A 23,169-nucleotide genomic window follows, 5' to 3' on the forward strand; every position below is an offset into this window, starting at 1 on the left:
ATCTATCTACTAGAACTAGAACTCTATCTACAAAACTAGATAAGAGTAAAATTGCACCCATCCCTATGCCAATAGATGTTAATATCGTGGCTCGAATAGTCAGATATAGCCGATAGCGGATGTCTTTGATGATAATCAAGACAATATTAGGCTAATTTTCCCATTATTGTATTAAATTGTTATTATTATTAGGCTATTTTTATCAAATTGCACCTCCATAGTTTCACATCAACATCACCGCATATAGCCAGCACTTCACCAACACGCACGTGAAATAAGGATTAGTTTACATTGAAAAAACTACAGCCCACATCAAAACTTAATTGCAAGGTGATATTCACAATAAAGACATATGTTCACAAATGATGTCAAGAGTGCTTGTTACAAAAGAGACAAAGAAAAGAGAGGCATTGTCATTCTTCAGCATTTCGTTTTTTTGCATAGCACATTAACAAAAAATATTGACGTTTATGCCTAGTAATAATAATAATAATAATAATAATAATAATAATACAACGGGTGTGACAACACAATATTTGTTATTGTTATTATTATTATAAAATAATAATAAATAGCTAGTTATTGTTGTTATTATTATTATTATAAAATAAAAATATATAGCTAATAACATAGGTCCGCACAATCAGTCAACGATGAAAAAAGCAGCTTTATTTCACACACCAACATAAAAAAAAACGACTTGTTAACTCTAAATATTGCGCATGAACCAGGCCGTTCAGTTTACTTGTTAAAGTGCAATTAAAATACCTTATGTCAGCAGATAATGTACGAATAGGTTTGTGGTTCGCGACTCCTTCACCGGCACCATCACCTTCTTGTGCAAAGCTTGCATGATATTGGAAAAAACTGACATTGCGATATTTAGTTTTTCTGTCATATATACTGCAGTATGAAAACAAATTTCACCAGATGACTTGAATAGCTCTATTTGGTAAGAATTAATCATTCTAGAACGATTGGGGGTGATTTTGTAGGGGAGTGCATCTGCATAAAAATAATAAACAAATTACAAACATAGATAAATACAATAGAACAAAGATACAAATGAAATAAACAATGCTTTATGTTTTTCAGCTAAGTCTAGCAGTAGTCAGGTACAGAAATTGAACAATCAAATGTAAAATAACACTGCATAGTCTTCACTGTAAAAATGTAATATAATTAATCTATTACAGCTACAAAAGTGATTTTCACTTTGTATTTTGTTATTCGATTAAGAATAATGACACATACAGCAGCAGGTTTATTATGCCGCTGTCACTTTAAGACTGAATGCACAGATCCAATTTAATGATACGCATCCGTTTTCTTTCTCAGTTGTTTAATCATAAGCCATAAGCGAATGTTTACGAGGATACTTGCCATTGCAGAGACGGGCATTTTGACATAATTATGCATTTATGTGTCTGTTCAAGCACAAATAATGTGGAAGAGAACTGAATTTGGTATTCGCGTGCTGTCTGCGCAGTTCTGTGTGCGCACACAGAAAACAGCATGTGAGATCCGAAATGAGTTCTCTTTCGTGTCTTCTTGACCTCAAATGGTTTAGAATCGCTTGAATGTTTAAACTGACAGGACCTAAAACACGTACAAATGATAAACTTTCTCTCTATGATGGTTAAACTTTGCAATGAATCCGAGAAACACATGGGGCCTGGTCCGTACGGATCAACTACGATCCCTATACTTGACATCGCAAATCCTGTGATGTGACTATCGGCAGTGTATATAAACTTGTCACCCGTTTTAAATAATTTTATATTAATCATGTCAGTTTATCAATAAGTTAACAAGCTAAAGACTTAAGTTTGTTTATGCTATCTGACAGATTTGTACATAGATTCATCCACTTAGTCCCAAAAACGTGAAAGTGTCTGGTGAACTGTGAGAAAACAGTGTAAACTTTATATTTAACTACTAAATAAAACACGCTGTCAAATTATGTTTGAAAGTTTATTATATTGATTATTGGTGCTTCCATAGACATCAGTGTGTATTTTTACAAACTATAACTGTTTTGTTTTTTTTGTTAGTAATGAAACAAAATAAACATTCGATGGTTGAAAACATTGAGTAGTTGAGTAAAAGTCTTTCTCTTGCACCCACCCACAAGCGCACGATAATATTGCATATGGGCATTCTCGCAGTCTGACGATAGGACGATCTGAAAATGGAAAAGATCGCCCAACACTAATCCCTATTATCATACCATTATCATGCGATCCCCTGGATGCAGGCGGCCATCTCCTTTAGCAGGGTCCTGGATAATGTCATGGATGTAGCAATTGTCATCTGGCCCTTTAGTGAGGGTGAAACCTAAACTTCCTTTATCAGACTTCACCAGAGAGACCTTCAGCTCCACCTCCTAAAATGACACAAACATTCTTGTTTTGATCATAGCAGAGAATTCATGCTTTAAATCTACATTAGAAATCAATTTCCATTAGAAATTCTGGGAAAAAAAAGATAATTTCATAGTCACGCTAATGGTCACTCACCGGAATGAACTCCTCCTCCTGGCCGTGTTCTGGTAGACAGAGGTTAACAGGGTTTGGCAGTGGTGGAGGAAGAGGGTCAGGACTGGGGCTCAGGATCCCCCCCTCAGGAAGAGATGGAGATGATGACATACCAAGTGCAGAGCTGTCCAAATCACTGGATAAAGATGACGAACAGGAAGCAGTGGGGGATAGAGACAGGAAATGGATCATGATTAATAAATATGAATTCTATGACAACTGGCCTGTTTTGTTAAGAATTGGGGGGGGAAAATTATGCTACATTAAAAATAGGGGGAAAAAATGCTTTTAGATTATTGAAACCAACAAACCAAAAATAAAATTTATTTGAAATAAAAATAAAATAATCAAAATAAAAAATATAATAAAATTTTTGATAGACACTGAAACTAAGAAACAAAAAACTAAAACATAATTTAAAAAAAATAGTTTAAAAGAAAAAGAAAAGACAACTTAAAAAAACTGATGTAACTAGTCTTTATCATCAGACTAAACATGACTAAAAGGCATCGACCTTTTCCTGTTATTTAGTTCTTCATTTCTAATTCTCTCTTCTGCTCAAAGAGAAGTCTTCAGGCAAAACAAGCCACGTCATTTATCCTGCAGATCTCTATCACACTGCATTCAGCAGTGCAAACAAGCATGTCACTGCTGCCAGCTGCCGTGTTGTGTAACACTTACAGAGTCACGTGACATAGACTGAGCAAAACACACCCACAGGAGAGAAATAGTGCGTCACACCTGAACTCTGTAACCTGGACCCAATTATATGAAACAACCAAGTCAGCTTATGTAAGAACGCTGGGGCTGTGATCAAAAACTCCTCCCTTAAATAGACACCCTTAAATAGAGCATTATTTGAGGGAAAAGTCATTTGTAGTGGTGTCCAAAACCACAGTGGACGTTATCGAGTTCACTCATTCAATCCCATACTGCACCGCAATAACGAGTGTACAACTGATGTACATTCATTAATTCAAATTAATTTGAATCATCTTACATTAATTCAAATTAAGATTAATTAAATTCAAGATGAACATTTACATTACTTTAACTCATAAAAAAGGTGAAAACTTATTTTGATAAGTTATACAAGATTCAACAAATTTTTTAAGTCAGTTTAATATAATTTAAGTTGAAATGACTTATACAGTAAAGCCAAGTTGATTGCACCTAAAAATGTAAGGCAGCAGCTTTTCTTTTCTTACAGTTTAGCAAGCACATATATTAGCAAAACACTATTTTAGGAGTACATTTGTCACCTTCTGTTGACCTCTGGTCTAGACATGGATTGTCTGGGTGAGTAGTATGCAGATCGTACGGTGTCGTCCATATTGGCCTCGTTTGGGAGTCTTTCCATGGGGGTTTGATATACACTCCTGTCCCAGGCTTGACTGGCCTGCTCTAGGTTGGCGGGGCTGAAGGCCTCCTCCATCTCGTCATTGTCGGTGCTGTCGCTGTAACTGTCCCTGCGACTGGGTGACTTCATCAGCAACCTCTCCAGAGCCTCTTCCACAGGACCCACCAACTGCTGGTGCTCCGCCTGAGGTGGGGAGCTCGTCTTGGGATCAGGCTGGGGCTTGGGACGAGGTTCCTTTCGTGGAGAAGGCACGGGAGTCTGCGGAGTGTGAATTTTAGTTTTAATTTAAAAAAAATGTGATAGTGAAAAATAGGTAGTGATAGCTGAATCTGTAAAGAACTGCTAAAGTTGCTAAAAAAAAAAAAAAAAAAAACACACACGAGTTACTGAGATCCCAATAAGACAAAAAAATAAATAAAATTTTAATTAAATAAAATACTAAAAATTTGTAATAATTAAATAAAACTCAGTAAAACAAAATGAGACACTCAAAATAAAATAAAACAAAATTAGATTAAATACTCAAAAATAAAATAAAATAAAATAAAATACTCAATATAAAAATAATAATATAATTTTTTAAATAAATAAATAAAATTCAAAATAAAACAAAAGACACAAAATAAGTCTCAAAACTCAGTAAAACTCCAAATAAAATAAAATAAAATGAAATACTCAAATGAAAATAAAATACTCAAAAAATAAAACAATAATGAAACTCAATAAAACTAAATTAAATAATCTAAATAAAATAAAACTAAACCCTAACCATAAAAACTCAATAACACTCAAAATAAGATTGTAAAATAAAATAAAAAATAAGACACAATAAAATAAAAAATAAAAAAGCACAATAAAATAAAATGACTCAAAATAAGACTCAATAAAACTAAATAAATTGGTCTCAAATTGTGATGGGACTACTTATCTAATTGAATATATATGGCTGTAATGTATGGATAGTTACATCATGTCCTTTCCTGAAATTCTTGAGCAAAAAACAAAATAAAAAATTCATTTAGGTAATGGAACATGTGAGACTAAAACTAAAAGTCTTACTGCATTGGCAGGGTCCATCTCAGGTAAGACCCCTAATTCAGGTCTACACAAGTGAAGGGTCACTTCCTGACCTGTCCCCCTCAGAGCAGAGATCACCTCCTGACAAACAGCAAGTATTAGTACAAACAGTTAGCATTTTGTTTTAAATCATATTTTTAAATCCTCACAGACTAAAGTAAAGGGTTAACGTACATGTTGTGAAAGTCCTTTGAGTGGCGTCTGATTGACGCGTAGAATGACGTCGCCCACTTCGATGCGGCCACTCTCGGCTGCCGGTTGCCCTGGAAACAGCTTCTTGACCCGTACCATGCTGGAACCCGAGGGCTCTCCGGGAACGTTCTCCTCGCGGCTGAAACTGAAACCCAGACCGGACGTGTTCTTCAGCAACCCCACCTCAAACGTGTTATCTAGAGGGGTGAATAAGAAAGAGGACACTGATTTACTCTTCACAACCTTTGAGTAACCAGCCCACATGTTTAACCTCTACACCTCTGGCACATTTTCATAAGCTCGAAAGCAAGCGTGTCAATTCCACCTCATACCTGGAGTAATGAAGTTGTATTCTGCTTTCTTGGGTGGTGGTAACTCCTCCACTGCTGCGTTTTGAGGTTCAGAAGTGTCTTGAGGGGTCAGAGGGGCATGAACTCTGATTTCTGGGGGCAGACCTTTCTCCATCAACAGATGCACCACCTAGACAACAAGAATATAGTTTAAAATACACGGTTAAACATTGAGAGAAGAGAAGTCCTCTAGGGGGCGCAACGTTCTCACCTGCCCAGTATATCTCAACATCTCTACTGCCTGTTTGTGAGACGCTCCGTCAAGACTCTTCCCGTTCACAGCCACGACACGATCCCCTGTAGGACACAGCATCAACACACACGCTTACTAACAGTCTTGTAACGTTTGGGAATCTCTTGAAGAACCGTACAGGTCATCTTTTACCCCCCAAAAATATTACAAATATTAAATAATAAACATATATTTGTATAACACTTCAAAGTTCTTCACAAGCATAAAAACTAATATTTTCATTACATTTTCACACAATATTAATATAAAATATTTGAAAACAACTTTAAAAGATTCACAAGGTAAAATAAAGAGATTGGCAATACAATTTCACACTTTTTTTTCTATATAAAAATACTCAAAAGCAACTATAAAAGGATCACAAAATAAATAAAAAACAAAAACTTACACAATATTGCTACGCAAAAAGAAGTTTTAACCCACCTTTTAAAAATATGAATGTTAGTAGTCGCTTTCACTTTACATTTTTGGAGCACTGTGGCTAAAAGAAGTACCACCGGATCATCAAGATTTACTGTATACTGAGCCAAAAGACCAGCACAAGAAGATCTTAAACTACGATTTGGAAGATATCTTGACAGTAATATATAAAGGTTCCAGATTATGCAGTGTTTTATAAACTAATAAAGGAATCTTAAAATCAATTCTTTGGTGAACTGGCAACTAATGTAATTCCATTAAAACGGGTGTAATATGCTCTCTCCTTTTTAGTTTCATTAGTACTCTGGCTGCTGCATTGTATCAATAGCTTAGCTATAAAACCCTTAGGCAAGCCAGTATACATATATCATTAAAAATAAAAATTTAACATATAATACATTATTATTAAATATAATAAATATAACATAAAAAAGCTTTTGTCACTTGATTAATATAGGACTTAAGGTCACATTATTACGTCATTACTTCATATTATAACATATTATTACATATTATAACATATTAAATTATATTATATTTAAATAGAACATTTTTTTTTTTGCACCAAACAAATGTAAAATGTAACAGTACTGAAAATCATTCAGGGACACAATGTTTATTTTTTTTATAAAATCTGCATAAATTAAATTCAGAACAAAAAGTAATAACATGATGTATACTTGCAACTGTCCTGGGGTTGGTAAGATGTTTTTTTAAGATTTTTTGTAATAAGTCTCTTACAAGGCTGCATGTATTTGATTCAATAAAATATAAAATAAAATAAAATAAAATATATAAAAAAACAGTAATACTGTGAAATATTATTACAATTTAAAACAACTGAAGTTGCTTATTCTTGTGATGGCAAAGCTGAATTTTCAGCACTTTTTTTCAACAAGCTCTTTGATAGATAGAAAATTCAAAAGAACAGCATTTATTAGAAATAGAAATCTTTTGTAACATTATAAATGTCTTTACTATCACTTTTGATCAATTGAATGCATCCTAGCTGAATGATTGTATTAATTTCTTTAAAAAAAAAATCTTTGTACGGTAGTGTATTGTTTTAATTAAAAAATATATTTTTTTAAAAATCCTTTTTTACCTTTCTTTATTCTCCCATCCAGCTCAGCGGCTCCTTTAGGAATGACTCCTTTGACGTATATCCCTCCATGCCTCAATGTTGTGTTTGATCCACCCTGAGACAGACAGACATGTTAATATACAAAGGCATCATGCAAAAAAAAATCTTTGGATCTAAGAGTGTATTAAGCAATCAATTGGACATGCTCATTTTAGATTTATAAGATATACCCACCCTAACAATCATAGAGCAAACCACTTGATTTCTTAAGTTGATGATTAATGAATTTCATTGCAGTGTTTTGAAACAGACTTTTAAAAAAATCATTTCAATCATTAAAAGTCTACGTAACAAAAGCTGCATGCTGTAAAAAGCATCACTGTAAAAATCACACCGTAGACAAGCAAATGCAAATCCATGCAGGCATTAGTGCTTCTCCGTCAGAAACAAAATACAACTGAAAATGTGGCATGTAGTCTTAGCTGTGCGTTTCCACGCTTTGCCGTACCTACTGTTTTTCAGTTTTACCGTTTTGTGAAGCAGCCAATTCAAATGCCTGTAAAAATCTGCATGCAAAGAACCAAATCTACTTTCCCAAAACTGAAGCCAAGCGAGGAACTTCAAAAAGGAGCGAGGGCTAAGGGTACAAAAACAACACCACAGACACACACACACACACAAAGTAAGTAAAGGGGAAACAAAGGAGGAAAAAAAAAAGAGAGCGGAAACCTTTCCGAACAGTACCGTGACACTAATGCCCAGACTGCTGTCTATTTTGGACAGCTCAATGTCAAATAGATCTCCAGGCTGGAGGCTATTGACTTCTGGGCTACTAGCACTTAAAGTCTCCGTGTCGATGTTGGGAGAAACCCCCTGTAAACAGAGAAGAGCTGGGTAAATACAAGGCCGTGCACAGCCGTATTCATGCAAGGGTCAAAGGTTAATGGAGTTGACATGCACAACTGCATTGCATTTACATTCAGAAATGCAATCGGTCAGAAAGAGAGTGAGGGACGGTCACAAGCAGTTAGAACGTTTTTATTGGTATTTCACACATTTGCGTGGCTCTGAAGTGTAGCTATACTAAGTATTAACCTTAAATGGTCATATTAGCTGTAAAGGGAACTTCCAAGAAATGTGGAACTGAGATACCTGAATTTCAATATGTGAAACACTGTGTACTATCCAGAAGCGACAAATGAAGTTTTGATCAAAGCGGCCTTTATGGCGATGATCGATAGAACATTTTGTCAGTCATCTGGTTGTGCATTTTAGTCCTGCCCACACTGAAATCTCATTGGTCCAAAACCGTTACCATGTGGTTGTTAACACATTGATATGCATTTGCTAAATGGTAAATAACTAATCAAAAGTTTGGGGTCAGCAAGAAATTTTTAAAGAAATGAATACTTTTCTTCAGAAAGGATGCTTTAAATTGATAAAACGAGACAGATTTCTAATAAATATTGTTCTTTTGAACTTTCTATTTATCGAAGAATCCTGAAAAAAACTGATCAGCATACTAGAATGATTTCTGATGATCATGTGACACTGAAGACTGAAGTAATGACGCTGAAAATTCAGCTTTGCCAAGACATAAAAAAAAAAAGAATACACTTTAAATTGTAATAATATTCCACAATATTATTGTTTTTACTATATTTTATCAAATATATGCAGTCTTGATGAGCATTTAAAAAATCTTGCTGACCCCAAAAGTACCTCCTTCATTGCAATGAATTTGGAAACATCTCTAACACTAGGATGACCAATAGTTTTAGGGACGTTTTCCTTAGCAAGTGAGTGGCACTTGATGATTTCACTTGATGATGAAACATGATGATTTCATTGATTTAAACCTGTCAAACGGCCATGGGTAGAACATGGTGTAAATGTGAAATATGTTTAAAAATCTCAAATTATGTTCTGCATTTGATTAAGTGAAAATCCGCTGGCATGTAGGGAACTCCAAGGAGGGATGCAATGAGTGAGCGAGAACTGTCCCAATATTTAAAAAAAGCAATTTAATATTTGTTGTGAGGTTTAAACACTGAAGTAACATCTTAAAAAGCACACGTCAAAGTTCATATCAAACAGATGCTGACTAGAATCTCGATAGGAAACCTTGAGGGCTGAGTCAAAGTTCATTCAAATCACTACAGAGACTGATTCTACCTTTTTAGTCTTTTGTTTCTCTTGGCTACTTGAGTGTGTGTCTTCATCCATGTCGGAATCCCCTCTGTCTGAGTATTCCAGCTCTTTAGGAACATCTGGCACTTTGGGTTTTCTGGTTTTAGGGGGCAAAGCTGGTGGAGTAGCTTCAACCGAGGGTTTACTGTCAGCCGTCAGTGACTGCGCCGCCACGGGACCCTCGGTGGGAATGTTGCGATGGAATCCATTGAGATTTGTTTGCAGGAGGCCGGCGCTCTCTGTCCTGGAGTCCTGCGAACTGACGCTGCCCTGTCGAACGGACTGAGGCGGAGACGTTTTGCTGGAGATAGGAGGCAGGCTGGGGGAGGGTGTATGATCTTCAGAGGAAGAATCGACATCATCTTCCTGATTTTGAGAGTCTGATTTAAAGTGATGGATTCCTGAATGAGAGTCTAACAGGAGGGAAAAAGAGGCTTGTTTATGGTACTGTCATCAAGCCTTCAGAAAAGCCTTTTCTCAGAACGATTCTGCTGAAATGCAACATTTATATTCGTTCTTCCAAAATGTCCACACGCAATCCATTACCTGGAAACAGTCTCTCTTTAGGTTGAGAGACCACCAGTGTGACATCATCAGGGGTGCTCTGCAGAATCTCCACCACAGTGTCATGTGATAGGTCTTCCAGACTGACATCATTCACGCTCAACAGCCTGTCACCTGCAGGAAAAGACAAAAATGTGGAGTTAACAACCTTACACTGAACAAGCGTTTTGGAACAGGGTTATTATAGTTATCTAAAAGCATAAAAAGCATGCTGTTTGAAACAAAATAAACATGAACTGAAATAAAATAAAATAAAAATAAAATAAAAGTGAAAAAAATATATATATTTCAGGTAGTTTGCAAGACAACATTTCTTATTTAGTTTAACTTGATGTACTAAAATAAACTAAAATTGAAATAAAAATGAATAAAAAAAATATTTAGACATTGAAAATAAAAATGACAAAAACAATGAAAATGGAATATAACAAAAATAAAAACATTTAAAATATTGATACAAACTATAATAGTATCTCAATAATACTAAAATTACACTGTTCTGGGATTGATCAGTGAGTTCTAGAATCATTTAGATCGCTATGAATGATTCCAGAACATTTCCAGGGTCAGAATTCTAGAATAATATACAGAGTTATGGAACTGTTACATTGAAAAATTTCAATGTAATTTTTGGGCCTTCCAAAGTGTTCTAGGTGCCATTAAAGGCATTCTAGAATTATTTAAAGCATTAAAGATCATTTAAGTTATACAATAGTTAACAAACTTCTACTGAAAATTTGAATCACTCAAAGTGTTCTGTAATCATTCAAAGACTTCTAGAACCAGTTCAAAGTGTTCCAAATTCTTTTGGAGAACTCTGGAATTGTTCAAAGGATTCTGCAACCACTTAAAGCATTCCATATATTTAAAGCATTCTAGAATCATTTAAAAGTATTCTACAACTATTCAATGATCTTTTAAAACATATTAGACTAATTTAAAGCACTGTAGAATCACTTAAAGCATACTAAATGGGGAGTTAACAACCTTTTAGTGATTATTCTAGAATCGTTCAAAGTGAAATAAATCACTTCAAGTGTTCTGGAATCAGTTTGAAGTGTTCTGGAATCTTTCAGAGCATTCAGAAATCGTTCAAAGCATTTTGGAACCACTCGAAGCATTCTATTAAAGCATTCTAGAATCATTTAAAAGTGTTCTAGAATTATGTAAAGCATTTAACAATCATTAACAGCAGTGGTTCAACCGTAGGCCTCCTGATATTCAACACAATATGCAAAGGCTCCCCAGTAGCTACAAAATATATTTTGTTTTCTGCTGTAATTATGACAAAGCTGCTTGTAATATACTTGAAATATTAAAATAAATTGACCATGATTTATTTGTGTGATTCCATAAGTTTAAAGAATTTTGAATTAGATTGATTTTTACTTGATTGATATTAGATTCTTTTTATTATTATTATTTAATATTATAATTTATTATTTGAAATACTTGTAAGTCATCCTGCAGGCCCCTTTGTAAGTTTTCTGAGGCCTCCTTGAGAACCACTGATATAAAGCATGCTCAAAAATCAGTTAAAACTATACTATAATGGTTTAAATCTTTCAAGGGTATTGTGGAACAAGATTCTAGGAATTCTGTGAATTTCTCAACAAAAATGTGATGCTTTCAGCCAGAAAATTCAAACTACTTCTAAATATAGAAACAAGATCACTCCTCTTTCCACTCTGATACCTGGTTTCAGACAGCCGTTGATATCTGCTGGTCCCCCCGGTGTGATGGAGCTGATGAGGGAGCCCAGGTCCTGACGGCCAGAATTCTCTCCGCCTACGACCTGAAAGCCTGGTGAGCGACACAAACGCACTTCATCCTACTATGTCTCACAGACTACAAAAAGACAAAAGTCTAAAGATTCAAAGATGTCTTATTGAGACTGTCACTTGTGCATATACTAAATGTATTTCTCTTATCAATGATAGACAACCTCCTCTCATTATCAGGCTAAATCCTGATAAGATATTTCAGTGCAAGTCCCTATCTGAGGTGGATGTAAAACAGCACATTTCCCTCCCAGAGTGGGATTCATTAATCACTGTGTGAGAGGTGAGGACTGCCAGACCTCTGCACTCTATCACACTAGTCGTGTGTGTGTGTGTGTGTGTGTGTGTGGGGGGGGGGGGGGGTAAAACCCTGGTAAACCCTACATTATGAGGACAAAATGTACCCACAAAGATGGCAATATCTGAAATCCTTGTCCTTGTGTGGACATGTTTTGGTCCCCATGAGGAAAACCGCTTATAAATCATACAGGCCGATGTTTTTTAAAAATGTACAGATGCCGAACGTTTTCTTAAATGTGTAAGTTTAGGGGTAGTGTTAGGGTAAGGGGATAGAATACAAAGTTTGTACAGTATAACAATTATTATGTCTATGAAAAGTCTCCATAAAACATGAAAACTCAATGTCTGTGTTTGTGTGTGCGCACGCATGTGTGTGTGTGTTTGCACATGTGTGTGTGTTTGCGCAGCATTTCTGTGGCAAAGGAGCTCCATTCTGACTGGATGTGTGAACCCCTCTCACTCACCCAGCCCATACTTGACATCTTTCTTCAGATTTACGGTCTGTATCTCTCGCTCTGGGGAGGGTAAGGCATGCACCTTCTTCTTCAGGGAGTCTGTGGGTGGGAAATAGAGGGGGAAGGTTACGTTTAAAAACAGTGTGTGTCCATTTACACACATAAACACTTTGAGAACTAATAACCAGTGTTATTAAGGTTATTTCAGAGAACACAATTAAAAAGACCTATTCACAATTGTACATTTTCTAAATGAAAAAACATTTTATATATAAACACATACATATACACATTATATATAAAATATTGAGCATCCGCAACAGTCTCTATTATATATATATATATATATATATATATATATATATATATATATATATATATATATATATATATATTTATATTTATATTTATATATATATATATATATATATATATATATATATATATATATATATACACACACACACACACACACACACACACACACACACACACACACACATATATACACACATATATACATACATACACATATACAGTGCCTTGCGAAAGTATTCGGCCCCCTTGCACTTTTCGACCTTTTGCCACATTTCAGGCTTCAAACATAAAAATATAAAACTGTAATTTTTTGTGAAGAATCAACAACAAGTGGGACACAATCATGAAGTGGAACGAAATTTATTGGATATTTCAAACTTTTTTAACAAATAAAAAACTGAAAAATTGGGCGTGCAAAATTATTTAGCCCCCTTAAGTTAATACTTTGTAGCGCCACCTTTTGCTGTGATTACAGCTGTACAGTAAGTCGCTTGGGGTATGTCTCTATCAGTTTTGCACATCGAGAGACTGAAATTTTTGCCCATTCCTCCTTGCAAAACAGCTCGAGCTCAGTGAGGTTGGATGGAGAGCGTTTGTGAATAGCAGTTTTCAGTTCATTCCACAGATTCTCGATTGGATTCAGGTCTGGACTTTGACTTGGCCATTCTAACACCTGGATATGTTTATTTGTGAACCATTCCATTGTAGATTTTGCTTTATGTTTTGGATCATTGTCTTGTTGGAAGACAAATCTCCGTCCCAGTCTCAGGTCTTTTGCAGACTCCATCAGGTTTTCTTCCAGAATGGTCCTGTATTTGGCTCCATCCATCTTCCCATCAATTTTAACCATCTTCCCTGTCCCTGCTGAAGAAAAGCAGGCCCAAACCATGATGCTGCCACCACCATGTTTGACAGTGGGGATGGTGTGTTCAGGGTGATGAGCTGTGTTGCTTTTACGCCAAACATAACGTTTTGCATTGTTGCCAAAAAGTTCAAATTTGGTTTCATCTGACCAGAGCACCTTCTTCCAAATGTTTGGTGTGTCTCCCAGGTGGCTTGTGGCAAACTTTAAACGACACTTTTTATGGATATCATTAAGAAATGGCTTTCTTCTTGCCACTCTTCCATAAAGGCCAGATTTGTGCAGTATACGACTGATTGTTGTCCTATGGACAGAGTCTCCCACCTCAGCTGTAGATCTCTGCAGTTCATCCAGAGTGATCATGGGCCTCTTGGCTGCATCTCTGATCAGTCTTCTCCTTGTATGAGCTGAAAGTTTAGTGGGACAGCTGGGTCTTGGTAGATTTGCAGTGGTCTGATACTCCTTCCATTTCAATATTATCGCTTGCACAGTGCTCCTTGGGATGTTTAAAGCTTGGGAAATCTTTCTGTATCCAAATCCGGCTTTAAACTTCTCCACAACAGTATCTCGGACCTGCCTGGTGTGTTCCTTGTTCTTCATGATGCTCTCTGTGCTTTAAACAGACCTCTGAGACTATCACAGAGCTGGTGCATTTATACGGAGACTTGATTACACACAGGTGAATTCTATTTATCATCATTAGTCATTTAGGTCAACATTGGATCATTCAGAGATCCTCACTGAACTTCTGGAGAGAGTTTGCTGCACTGAAAGTAAAGGGGCTAAATAATTTTGCACACCCAATTTTTCAGTTTTTTATTTGTTAAAAAAGTTTGAAATATCCAATAAATTTCATTCCACTTCATGATTGTGTCCCACTTGTTGATTCTTCACAAAAAAATACAGTTTTATATCTTTATGTTTGAAGCCTGAAATGTGGCAAAAGGTCGAAAAGTTCAAGGGGGCCGAATACTTTCGCAAGGCACTGTACATTTACTCTATGTAACACTTGTTCATTGTACATAAAGTATCAAAAAGCTAAGTATAAAAAGTCTTAAATGCATGCACAGCTTTCCATAAGCTGGGCTAATCTTTCATAACTAGGGTCTTGGTGCTAAGGGACAACATTATGTTTGGCCCAACTCTGATGTGCTATACTAACAGCCGTGGCCAGCAACTCATACTCGAGGATGAGGGAGATTAGCCCACACCACGGCCATATATCAGAGCTGCTAAAAACACGCGGCTTAGCGAAACAGTGCATCTGAGCCAGAGAAAGACGCCAATGAAACTTGAGCCAAGTGTGTGCGAGAGAGGAAAGTGCATAACAAAAGATGTTCTCCATGCCATGCAAAACACCCGAGAAAACAGCAATCCGGAGCATGTTGGATTCGGCAAGTTCTCATCAGACTTTGGGATTCTAAACTCTGATTAAACCGACGCCGTTGTCAACGTGAGGCAAACGACTGTTATTATTGACATTAAAATCTGGACTGTTTTCCTTCAGTAAAAGTTCACTGCAATTTAAGCAGATGTTTGTGTTACAGGGCCAGAGAGGACATGACATTTCCTAGCAACTTTCAGGACTTACTAAATTTGACCACTGAAAAGAAACAGATGACTGGCAAAAAAAAAAAAGTACATAGAGCTGTGCTGTGCTCCACAGAGCTAAACGAAACACAGATTTTATATCGTACCAGTGATTCCTATGGAGGCGGCAGGAGTCGAGGGCACTCCAGAGCTGTGCATGCTCACACCTGCGGAATATTAAAAACAGGTCAAGGTACTAGACCGTCATAACTACATAATAATTAAATGCATGTATAATGGAGAGGTTGAAGAGTTTTGTATGTCACTTAAAAAGGAAAATTTCTTTCTTTGGATTATTGAGCACCAAATTGTCTGCACAATAGAACCAGAAACATGCATGAAGAACGTAAATAGGGTGAACTTTGCTGTCATGTTGCCTAAAAACAATTCTTCGCCATGGTAAAATCACTTGTATATATAAAGCCTTACATTATTCTCTGACATATATGATGACGAATGTAAAAGCACATCAATTCAGACTGTAATCTCTTTATGGCATCTATTCTACACGCGGAGGAAGATGTTGAGAGGATTTGGGCTGCTGCTCTCTCTGATCTAACTGCGGATGATGGGATGAAATGGAGAAGTAAAATGAAAAGATCAGTGAGGGAACCGAGGGAGAGAGCTGTTAAAAAGATAAAACGAAAGAGGCAGACAGCCCCTGACTCCACAGAGAGACGCAGAGAGAAAATAATTCCACCCACTATCCTGTCAGACCATCAGAAGAGAGACTACAAAGTAAGGAAGTTAGAGACGGCGAAATAAAAGTTCAAAAGCAGAAAGACATGTTCTTTGAGGGTGATGAGCCATTTTCCAGGCAGGTGCAAGTGGAGATAAGACAGAAGCAACTGGTCGTGTCTCATCGTCCTCACCTACGACATACGCCTGTCCTGTGTCCTCACAGGAGGAAGAGTCAGACTCTTTCTTCAAGCTTTTGGGGCTCCAGCGGGGACTGTCATCGACCGTGGTGCTGAACATACTGGGAATAAAGTAAAAGAAAATCAGTGCAAAGGCAATTACATCCAGTGGAATAAACGCAGTTATTTTCATTTTCTGATCAATTCATAATATTGCCAGAGAGTGAAACTGCATATGATATTTATAAACTGAAGTTACACACAAATTACAATAATAAAGATGTACTTGATCACAATCACCTAAATCAAGACTTCACCCACAAGAGCACTGTTCCTGTGAGCATGCATTACACCACTGACTGAGTGTAAAATATTACAATTATCTTCACAGGACTATAAAATGGTTGCAAACATGTGCAAACACGGTTTGAAGAATATCAGTCTCACAGGCACAGAGACTGTCTGTCTCCCTTGAGAGCTGATTAATGCTGTTGGCCCCAGGCAGCTCAGCGGCAAGCTGACACAGCAACACGCAAATGCAGAACAGGAGAGTGCGACAGGCGTAAAGACATTCGGGAAAAAACTGCAGGAGTGTGAGGCGGGTATAACAAACTAAAAGAAGCAGAGAAGGAGAGTGAGACGAGTATAAAGACGTAAGATACAGTAAAATTACACTGTTTTGAGACACAAGACAAACTACAGCAGATTAGGAGAGTGAGACGGGTGTAAAGACATTGTAAATTGAGTGTAAAATGTGTGTAAAGATAAAAAAATAAAACGATGAGATGAGTTATTATCTATTAGACTACACGATTGGGTGAGTGAGACAGGAGTAAAAACATTATAAGACAAACTACAATTGATCAACAATGAGAAGGGTGTAAAGATATCATAAAACAAAGCTAGAGAGTGAGACGGGTGTAAAGGGCATTCAAAGGCACACGATGCAGAAGAGTAAGACGGGAGTAAAACACTGTAAAGCAAAAACACAGCAGAAGAGGAGAGTGAGACAGGTGTGAAGCAATAAGACAAGATGAATCATATCAGGAGAGTGAGACGGGTACAAAGACATCAAAAAACAATCTTCAGCAGAAAGTGGGAGTGAGACCGGTGCAAAAACCTTATCAGATAAACTACAGGAGAGTCAGACAAGCGTAAAGAAGTTACAAGACAAACTACAACCAAGCAGGAGAAGGAGACTGGTGTAAAGATATAATAACTGCCAAACAGGAGAGCGATACGAGTGTGAAGACATAAGCAGAGCAGGAGATTGAGAAAGTTTGAAACACATAAGAGAAACCACATCAGAGCTAGAGAGCAAGAAGGGTATAAAGGTATTGTATTAAAAAAAAAAAAAAAAAAAAAAAAAAATTTAGAGAAGGAGAGTGAGACGGGTATAAAGGAATTAAAAGGCACACAATGCTAATCAAGAGGCTAATACAGGTGTGAAACATTATAAGACAAACTGCAACTAAGCAGAAGAACCAGAGAGTGAGACGGGATGCAAAAACATTGTAATATGGGTGTAAAATGAGTTATCCTCTATTAGATATTTTATAAGTTGTACATGCGTAGGAGAGTGAGACAGGTGTACAGAGATATTATTTTCAAGACAAGTTACAATTGATCAGGAGAAGGAGACGGGTGTAAAAACAAAGCATAGCAAAGCAGCAGACATCATATGACAAACTGCAGGTGAGCGAGTTCAGTGTAAAAACATTAAACTATCTATGAGACAGCCGGTGAATAAGACAAGATTGCAACCATCATTTGTTTTGTAAATATATGTTTGCATGTGTCGCTCACCTTTCCTGCTGTCTGGCGACAGAGATGGAGTCCGTGTCGGAGCTTGCGCGCTGGTGTGATGATGCAAGCACTTGTGATCGGGCCATGCCGCTCTGTGATTGGCTACTGAAAGGCAGCATCCTGTGCTCGGGCGACTCAGGCAGCTGACCCAGGTTATGATGGGAACGACTCTTCATCCTGGGGTTGGAGCTGCTGAACCCCGGATAGGGCGGTTCTGTTGGGACAGAGACCCGACCCAGTGAACTCTTGCTGACGGACATCTCAGAGTAGGACATCCTCTTGTAGAGTTCGGGGTCAGTGCTGGGGGACAGACTAACTGCACCCATCCCATCAGAGTACTGCAGACTGCTCAGAGGAGAGTTCTCTGCAGGGAAGAAACAACAGAAGACGGTGAAGAACATGCAAAGTGCAACAGTTAAAGCTATGCTTCAGCTTGCATGCCATTTTTGGCTTCTACACAGCCAAGAAAGGTTCTACATTATAGCTTGTATTGACCCTATAGTTTATTTTCAACCCTGAAACCCTGAGTTTAATGCCAGTTCTTGAAGAACAAATTGAGTAGGATGGGCCATTTGGAACACTTCCTTATTTTCCCAAGGTTTCTTATCTCAAAGGAAACATGTCTAAATGTCTGCCTAAAGTTGTTTTTTTTTTTATTGCAAATATTTCAGAATGGCAGAAGTAAATATTGAAATAAATATCAGAAGTCCTGAAGTCATCGTTACAGTGTTTAAAATGCCGCGGTCGTCTTCTAAATTCTAAAACAGAAAATGATTTAATATAATAAACAATGAATCATAATATATTTTTTTGAAAGATCAATTTCAAAAGACTCAAATCAATACAACTATGAGTACCACACAAAAATATAATTAAGAAATAAATGATCAATTTTTAATCAAAACCAGAAATAAAAATCACAAAGAAATAGTAATAAATCACAAAATCATGTTTAAAAAGGAAAATAAATAAATAAATCATACATTTGATTAAATTGAATACACTTAAAAGCAATGTTTAAATCGTATTACAAAAACACTCGCCATTTGCTTTTCTTAATCCATTTGCCAATGGAGTTAAAAAAGCCATTGGACAGTTCACACATATAAGCTGATTGGTTGCTCCCACGTGTGAACTGTCCAATGGCATTTTTTAACTCGATTGACAAATGGATGAAGAAAAGCATTTGGCAAAATGACAAAGAAAAGCATCTGGCAAATAGAGAGAGAAAAGGTTTGTCAAATGCTTTTTTTAAAAGTGATTTAACGTGCATTTAAAATAATTTATTAATGTACTTTTTATTGTTTTATTAATCTACGTTTAAAAACATGAATAAACAATTCTAAATTTGTCTATTTATTCATACATTTAAATGTTTTTATTTTATTTATTGTTTTATTAAAATACATTTAAAAACACGAATCAAATAAACAACTTTAAAAATGTCTATTCATTTGTCCATTTAAAAATGGTTTATTTATATACATTTTTATGTTTGAATTATTAAATTGATAAATTGATTCTTCATTTTTTTTTTTTGTGGCAATCCTGGTCCTCAATACATAAAGAGTATTAAATTAAAAATTAAATAAATGCTTGCTTTTTGCTTCCCTCTTTCTTTCTTTCTTTCTTTCTTTCTTTCTTTCTTTCTTTCTTTCTTTCTTTCTTTCTTTCTTTCTTTCTCTTTCTCACCCAGGTCCTGCAGTTCTTGGTTGTTCTGTCTGGCTTTCATGTGCAGGTGGAATTTGTACTGGGCTGAGCACTGTTGCAGCAGATACTGGCAGGTCTTCTGACTGTCTGTCTGAAACAGATGTTTGATCCCGTCCGAAGTGTTCTGCAAGCAAATCTTCTTTTTCTGCCATAGAGAAACACATACACACACCAAATAAATGATTCCATGTCAAACAGCCTGAAGCTGAACTTCTTTAGCTTTTTTTCTGGGAACTCATGGCTGTGTGATTTCCACCAAACGTAAACATGCACATTTAAACATCTTACCGAGAAAGAGATCTTCTTGGTATCCCTCCAGGGGAACCTTAGCACAGGGGTTCGATTTCCATTCAGGACCTCGAAGATGAGAACACCCTTCGAGTAAATGCCCAGCATGATCCCAGTCAGGGATCTCTTCTCAGGAAGCACACGATGGAAGTGAACTCCATATTCCGGCAGTCTCTGGCACACCTTTAAATTAGAGAGAAATGACGAGACCGATCTAATCACAAGCAGACTACAACAACAACTTTTAGGAAAAGAAATCGAGCACAATCAAAACAAGTCAGTTTATTCACAATTATTGACTTTACTGTACTTATCTCGTAAAAAAAAAAAAAAAAAAAAAAAACTAAAAACAATTCATGCCTGTGAATGAATACAACCAGGCTCCAAGAACAACTTTTGGTCTGGCTGTAATCAAAAGTATTTGAGGGAAAACAGATTGCAGCAATCTATGTTTATTCCAGTCAATTACAGAAGTTTGGCCAATCAGGAAGCTCTGCCTAGAATCACTCTGCAGGACTGATGCGTTTCATTTAGTTCCTGACCTTGAGGAACTCAAGCTCGGCCTCCTGCTCTGAAGCGTTGAAGTACGAGCTGTGGAGTTTGGGTAGCTCTTCTTTAACGGTGGTCTGATCGATCTTGTCCAGAACCGAAGCGGGGAGGTAGTGTTCCGACCGGAAATATGTCTTTCCATGGAGCTGACGGAACATGAAGGAGAGCACATGTAATGAATACTCTTAAATATAAAGGTTTCAAAATTGTGTTTTCACGGCGATGCAATCGAAGAACCATTTTTTCCTGAAAAACCTTTTTCCACTATAAATAACCATTCATGCAATGGAAATGTTCCAAAGGTTCTTCAATAAACCATTGAAGCCAATAAAGAACCTTTATTTTTTAGAGTTAATATGATGTTCAGATGGTCAAAACAATCTCTGCTTTAAAATATTATTTAAGATTCCTGTTTTAAAGCACATTTTTTTGTTATAAAACACTTGAGTGGCACTAATGGAATCTGGAGAGTTAGATAAATAAATAACTATGGTAAGGGGGTTTTCAGTTGTCTCTCAAAAAACACTCAAAAATGTACTCAAAAATTATTCTTAATCTTGCGAACAAAACTTTTCTATTTTTCCCCAATGTCGTTTGTACCTCCGTCTGATAGTCCCCGAACTCCGCCTGCAGTGCCAAGGACGCCAAGATCATGGAATTTTCCAGGTCACAGCGTACCCGCTCCTCTAGGATATCCTTCCGCAGCTGCAAGTAGTACTGGTGCTTCGTCATCGTGTGTCTATAAAAAAAAATAGCTTGATTAATTTGGCTTTACTGGATAATACATTTATTGATGCAGAAACAATCAAAAGATTAGGGTCAGTAAGAACGTTTTTAAAATAAATTATTACTTTTATTCAGCAAGAATACATTAAATATAACAAAATATATTATGTTTTAAAATTCAATCTAGTATTTTAAATGGTAATAATAATAATAATTCACAATATTTACTGTTTATTTGATAAAATAAATCATCGCTTTATATTTTCTTTGTAGTGGCCAAAACGTGAGGAACGTGGCACCACATTAATTTCTGAGATTGCAAAAATAAAATGAAAATAGGAGAAAAAAGCATTTGGCTTTCTAGATTCATTTTTGATAGTACAGACTGCATGCTTTATTTTGCAATTCATAAAAATAGCTAGCAAGTAACAATATTTTGGAGCCTGATTGCAGTTGCTGTCTGAGCTCTTACTGTATCAGACTGACATCATCCTGGAAGAACTTGATACGCAGAAACAGATTAAAATTGACATTCGTTTTCTTTTTCTTAGGGTCATCCTTCCAACCATCAGGTGCCACCTTTAAAAGTTTGGAGTCAGGTTCGACGAAGTAGAACTCGTCATCTAAAAAAAGGAAAAAGAAAATAAGAAAAACAAACAGATTATGCTAAAAGTGTTCAATGCAGCATAATAAGCAAAAGCCTTTGGCTTGGGAGGCATGAGTCAGAGGACTTAATGAACCATCTGTGGACACAAACCACCCGTGTCCATTAGAGCCGTAACTAGAGGAGTCATGCAGGGGCAGCGTGTCAGGAAGACAACAACAGAATTATTTATTCTGATGTATTTACACACTTCATAATCAAATAACTGTTCACCTGAACATATACCAATAGCATAAGCTGTCCTGTTGACATTACATTGACCTGTTAGTACCTGGATGGGAGACCTCCTGAGAAAACCAGGTTGCTGCTGGAAGAGGTGTTAGTGAGGCCAGCAGGGGGTGCTCACCCTGTGGTCTGTGTGGGTCCTAATGCCCCAGTATAGTGACGGGGAAACTATACTGCCAAAAGAGCACCGTCCTTCGGATGAGACGTTAAACCGAGGTCCTGACTCTCTGTGGTCATTAAAAATCCCAGGATGTCTTTCGAAAGAGTAGGGGTGTAACCCCGGCATCCTGGCCAAATTTGCCCAGTGGCCTCTGTCCATCATGGCCTCCTAATCCTCCCCATATACTGATTGGCTTCATCACTGTCTCCTCTCCACCAGTAAGCTGGTGTGTGGTGGGCGTTCTGGCGCAATATGGCTGCCGTCGCATCATCCAGGTGGATGCTGCACATTGGTGGTGGTTGAGGAGATTCCCCCCTTCTATGTAAAGCGCTTTGAGTGTCGAGAAAAGCGCTATATAAATGTAATGAATTATTATTATTATTATTATTATTATTACAGGAAAAATCTACTTAAATATAACTTTAAATGTAATGCTGCAGGATTGATTAGATATATATAAATGCAGCATGGTGCTTTCATTTAGACTCAACAAAAACACAAAACTGTGAAAGATATTGCATTTCTCACAAACAAAACCAAAGACATTTCTTCTCTACAAAGTGTCCGCATTTTTGTTTTAGACAGAAAGGTATACAAGAAATGAATGGAGGCAGAAAGGAATTTGATGCATTTAATAACAGTTTAAAAGAAAGATGTTTTATGCACCTTTAAGGTAGGCGAGGCTGAAGAGATGGTGCTCCACCAGTCCAATGTGAGCTACAACCATGTCCAAAACGTCCTTACAAACCGCCTTCACATCGCAACACAGCTCCAACTTCTGACCGTTCAGTAAGACCACCCCCACTTTTCTCAGACTCTCCTCCTTTGACTTGTTCTGTCAAAACATGCAA

At 36.8% G+C, this 23,169-nt stretch overlaps 1 protein-coding gene across 3 annotated transcripts in view; it reads right to left on the minus strand.

The window, feature by feature from the left end:
- ptpn13 (protein tyrosine phosphatase non-receptor type 13) overlaps positions 1-23,169 on the minus strand; it is an 81,382-nt gene that overhangs the window by 10,692 nt on the left and 47,521 nt on the right. Inside the window, exons 12-33 of one of the 3 annotated variants that reach the window (XM_081391383.1) lie at positions 22,985-23,153; positions 21,742-21,892; positions 21,144-21,282; positions 20,537-20,689; positions 19,995-20,177; positions 19,689-19,851; positions 17,997-18,360; positions 16,206-16,312; positions 15,441-15,500; positions 12,573-12,662; positions 11,723-11,830; positions 10,010-10,141; positions 9,449-9,876; positions 8,018-8,146; positions 7,295-7,388; positions 5,728-5,813; positions 5,499-5,646; positions 5,149-5,363; positions 4,957-5,055; positions 3,800-4,155; positions 2,520-2,673; positions 2,231-2,386 (exon numbers count right to left, since the gene is read on the minus strand). In XM_081391383.1, coding sequence (XP_081247509.1) covers positions 2,231-2,386; positions 2,520-2,673; positions 3,800-4,155; positions 4,957-5,055; positions 5,149-5,363; positions 5,499-5,646; positions 5,728-5,813; positions 7,295-7,388; positions 8,018-8,146; positions 9,449-9,876; positions 10,010-10,141; positions 11,723-11,830; positions 12,573-12,662; positions 15,441-15,500; positions 16,206-16,312; positions 17,997-18,360; positions 19,689-19,851; positions 19,995-20,177; positions 20,537-20,689; positions 21,144-21,282; positions 21,742-21,892; positions 22,985-23,153 — 3,684 coding nt within the window. The remainder of the gene's footprint in view (positions 1-2,230; positions 2,387-2,519; positions 2,674-3,799; positions 4,156-4,956; positions 5,056-5,148; positions 5,364-5,498; positions 5,647-5,727; positions 5,814-7,294; positions 7,389-8,017; positions 8,147-9,448; positions 9,877-10,009; positions 10,142-11,722; positions 11,831-12,572; positions 12,663-15,440; positions 15,501-16,205; positions 16,313-17,996; positions 18,361-19,688; positions 19,852-19,994; positions 20,178-20,536; positions 20,690-21,143; positions 21,283-21,741; positions 21,893-22,984; positions 23,154-23,169) is intronic. The other 2 variants (XM_081391384.1, XM_081391385.1) reach the window with 2 other exon arrangements.

The sequence above is a fragment of the Scardinius erythrophthalmus genome (genome assembly GCF_964197995.2).
Source record: "Scardinius erythrophthalmus genome assembly, chromosome: 17".
Classification (NCBI taxonomy): domain Eukaryota; kingdom Metazoa; phylum Chordata; class Actinopteri; order Cypriniformes; family Leuciscidae; genus Scardinius; species Scardinius erythrophthalmus.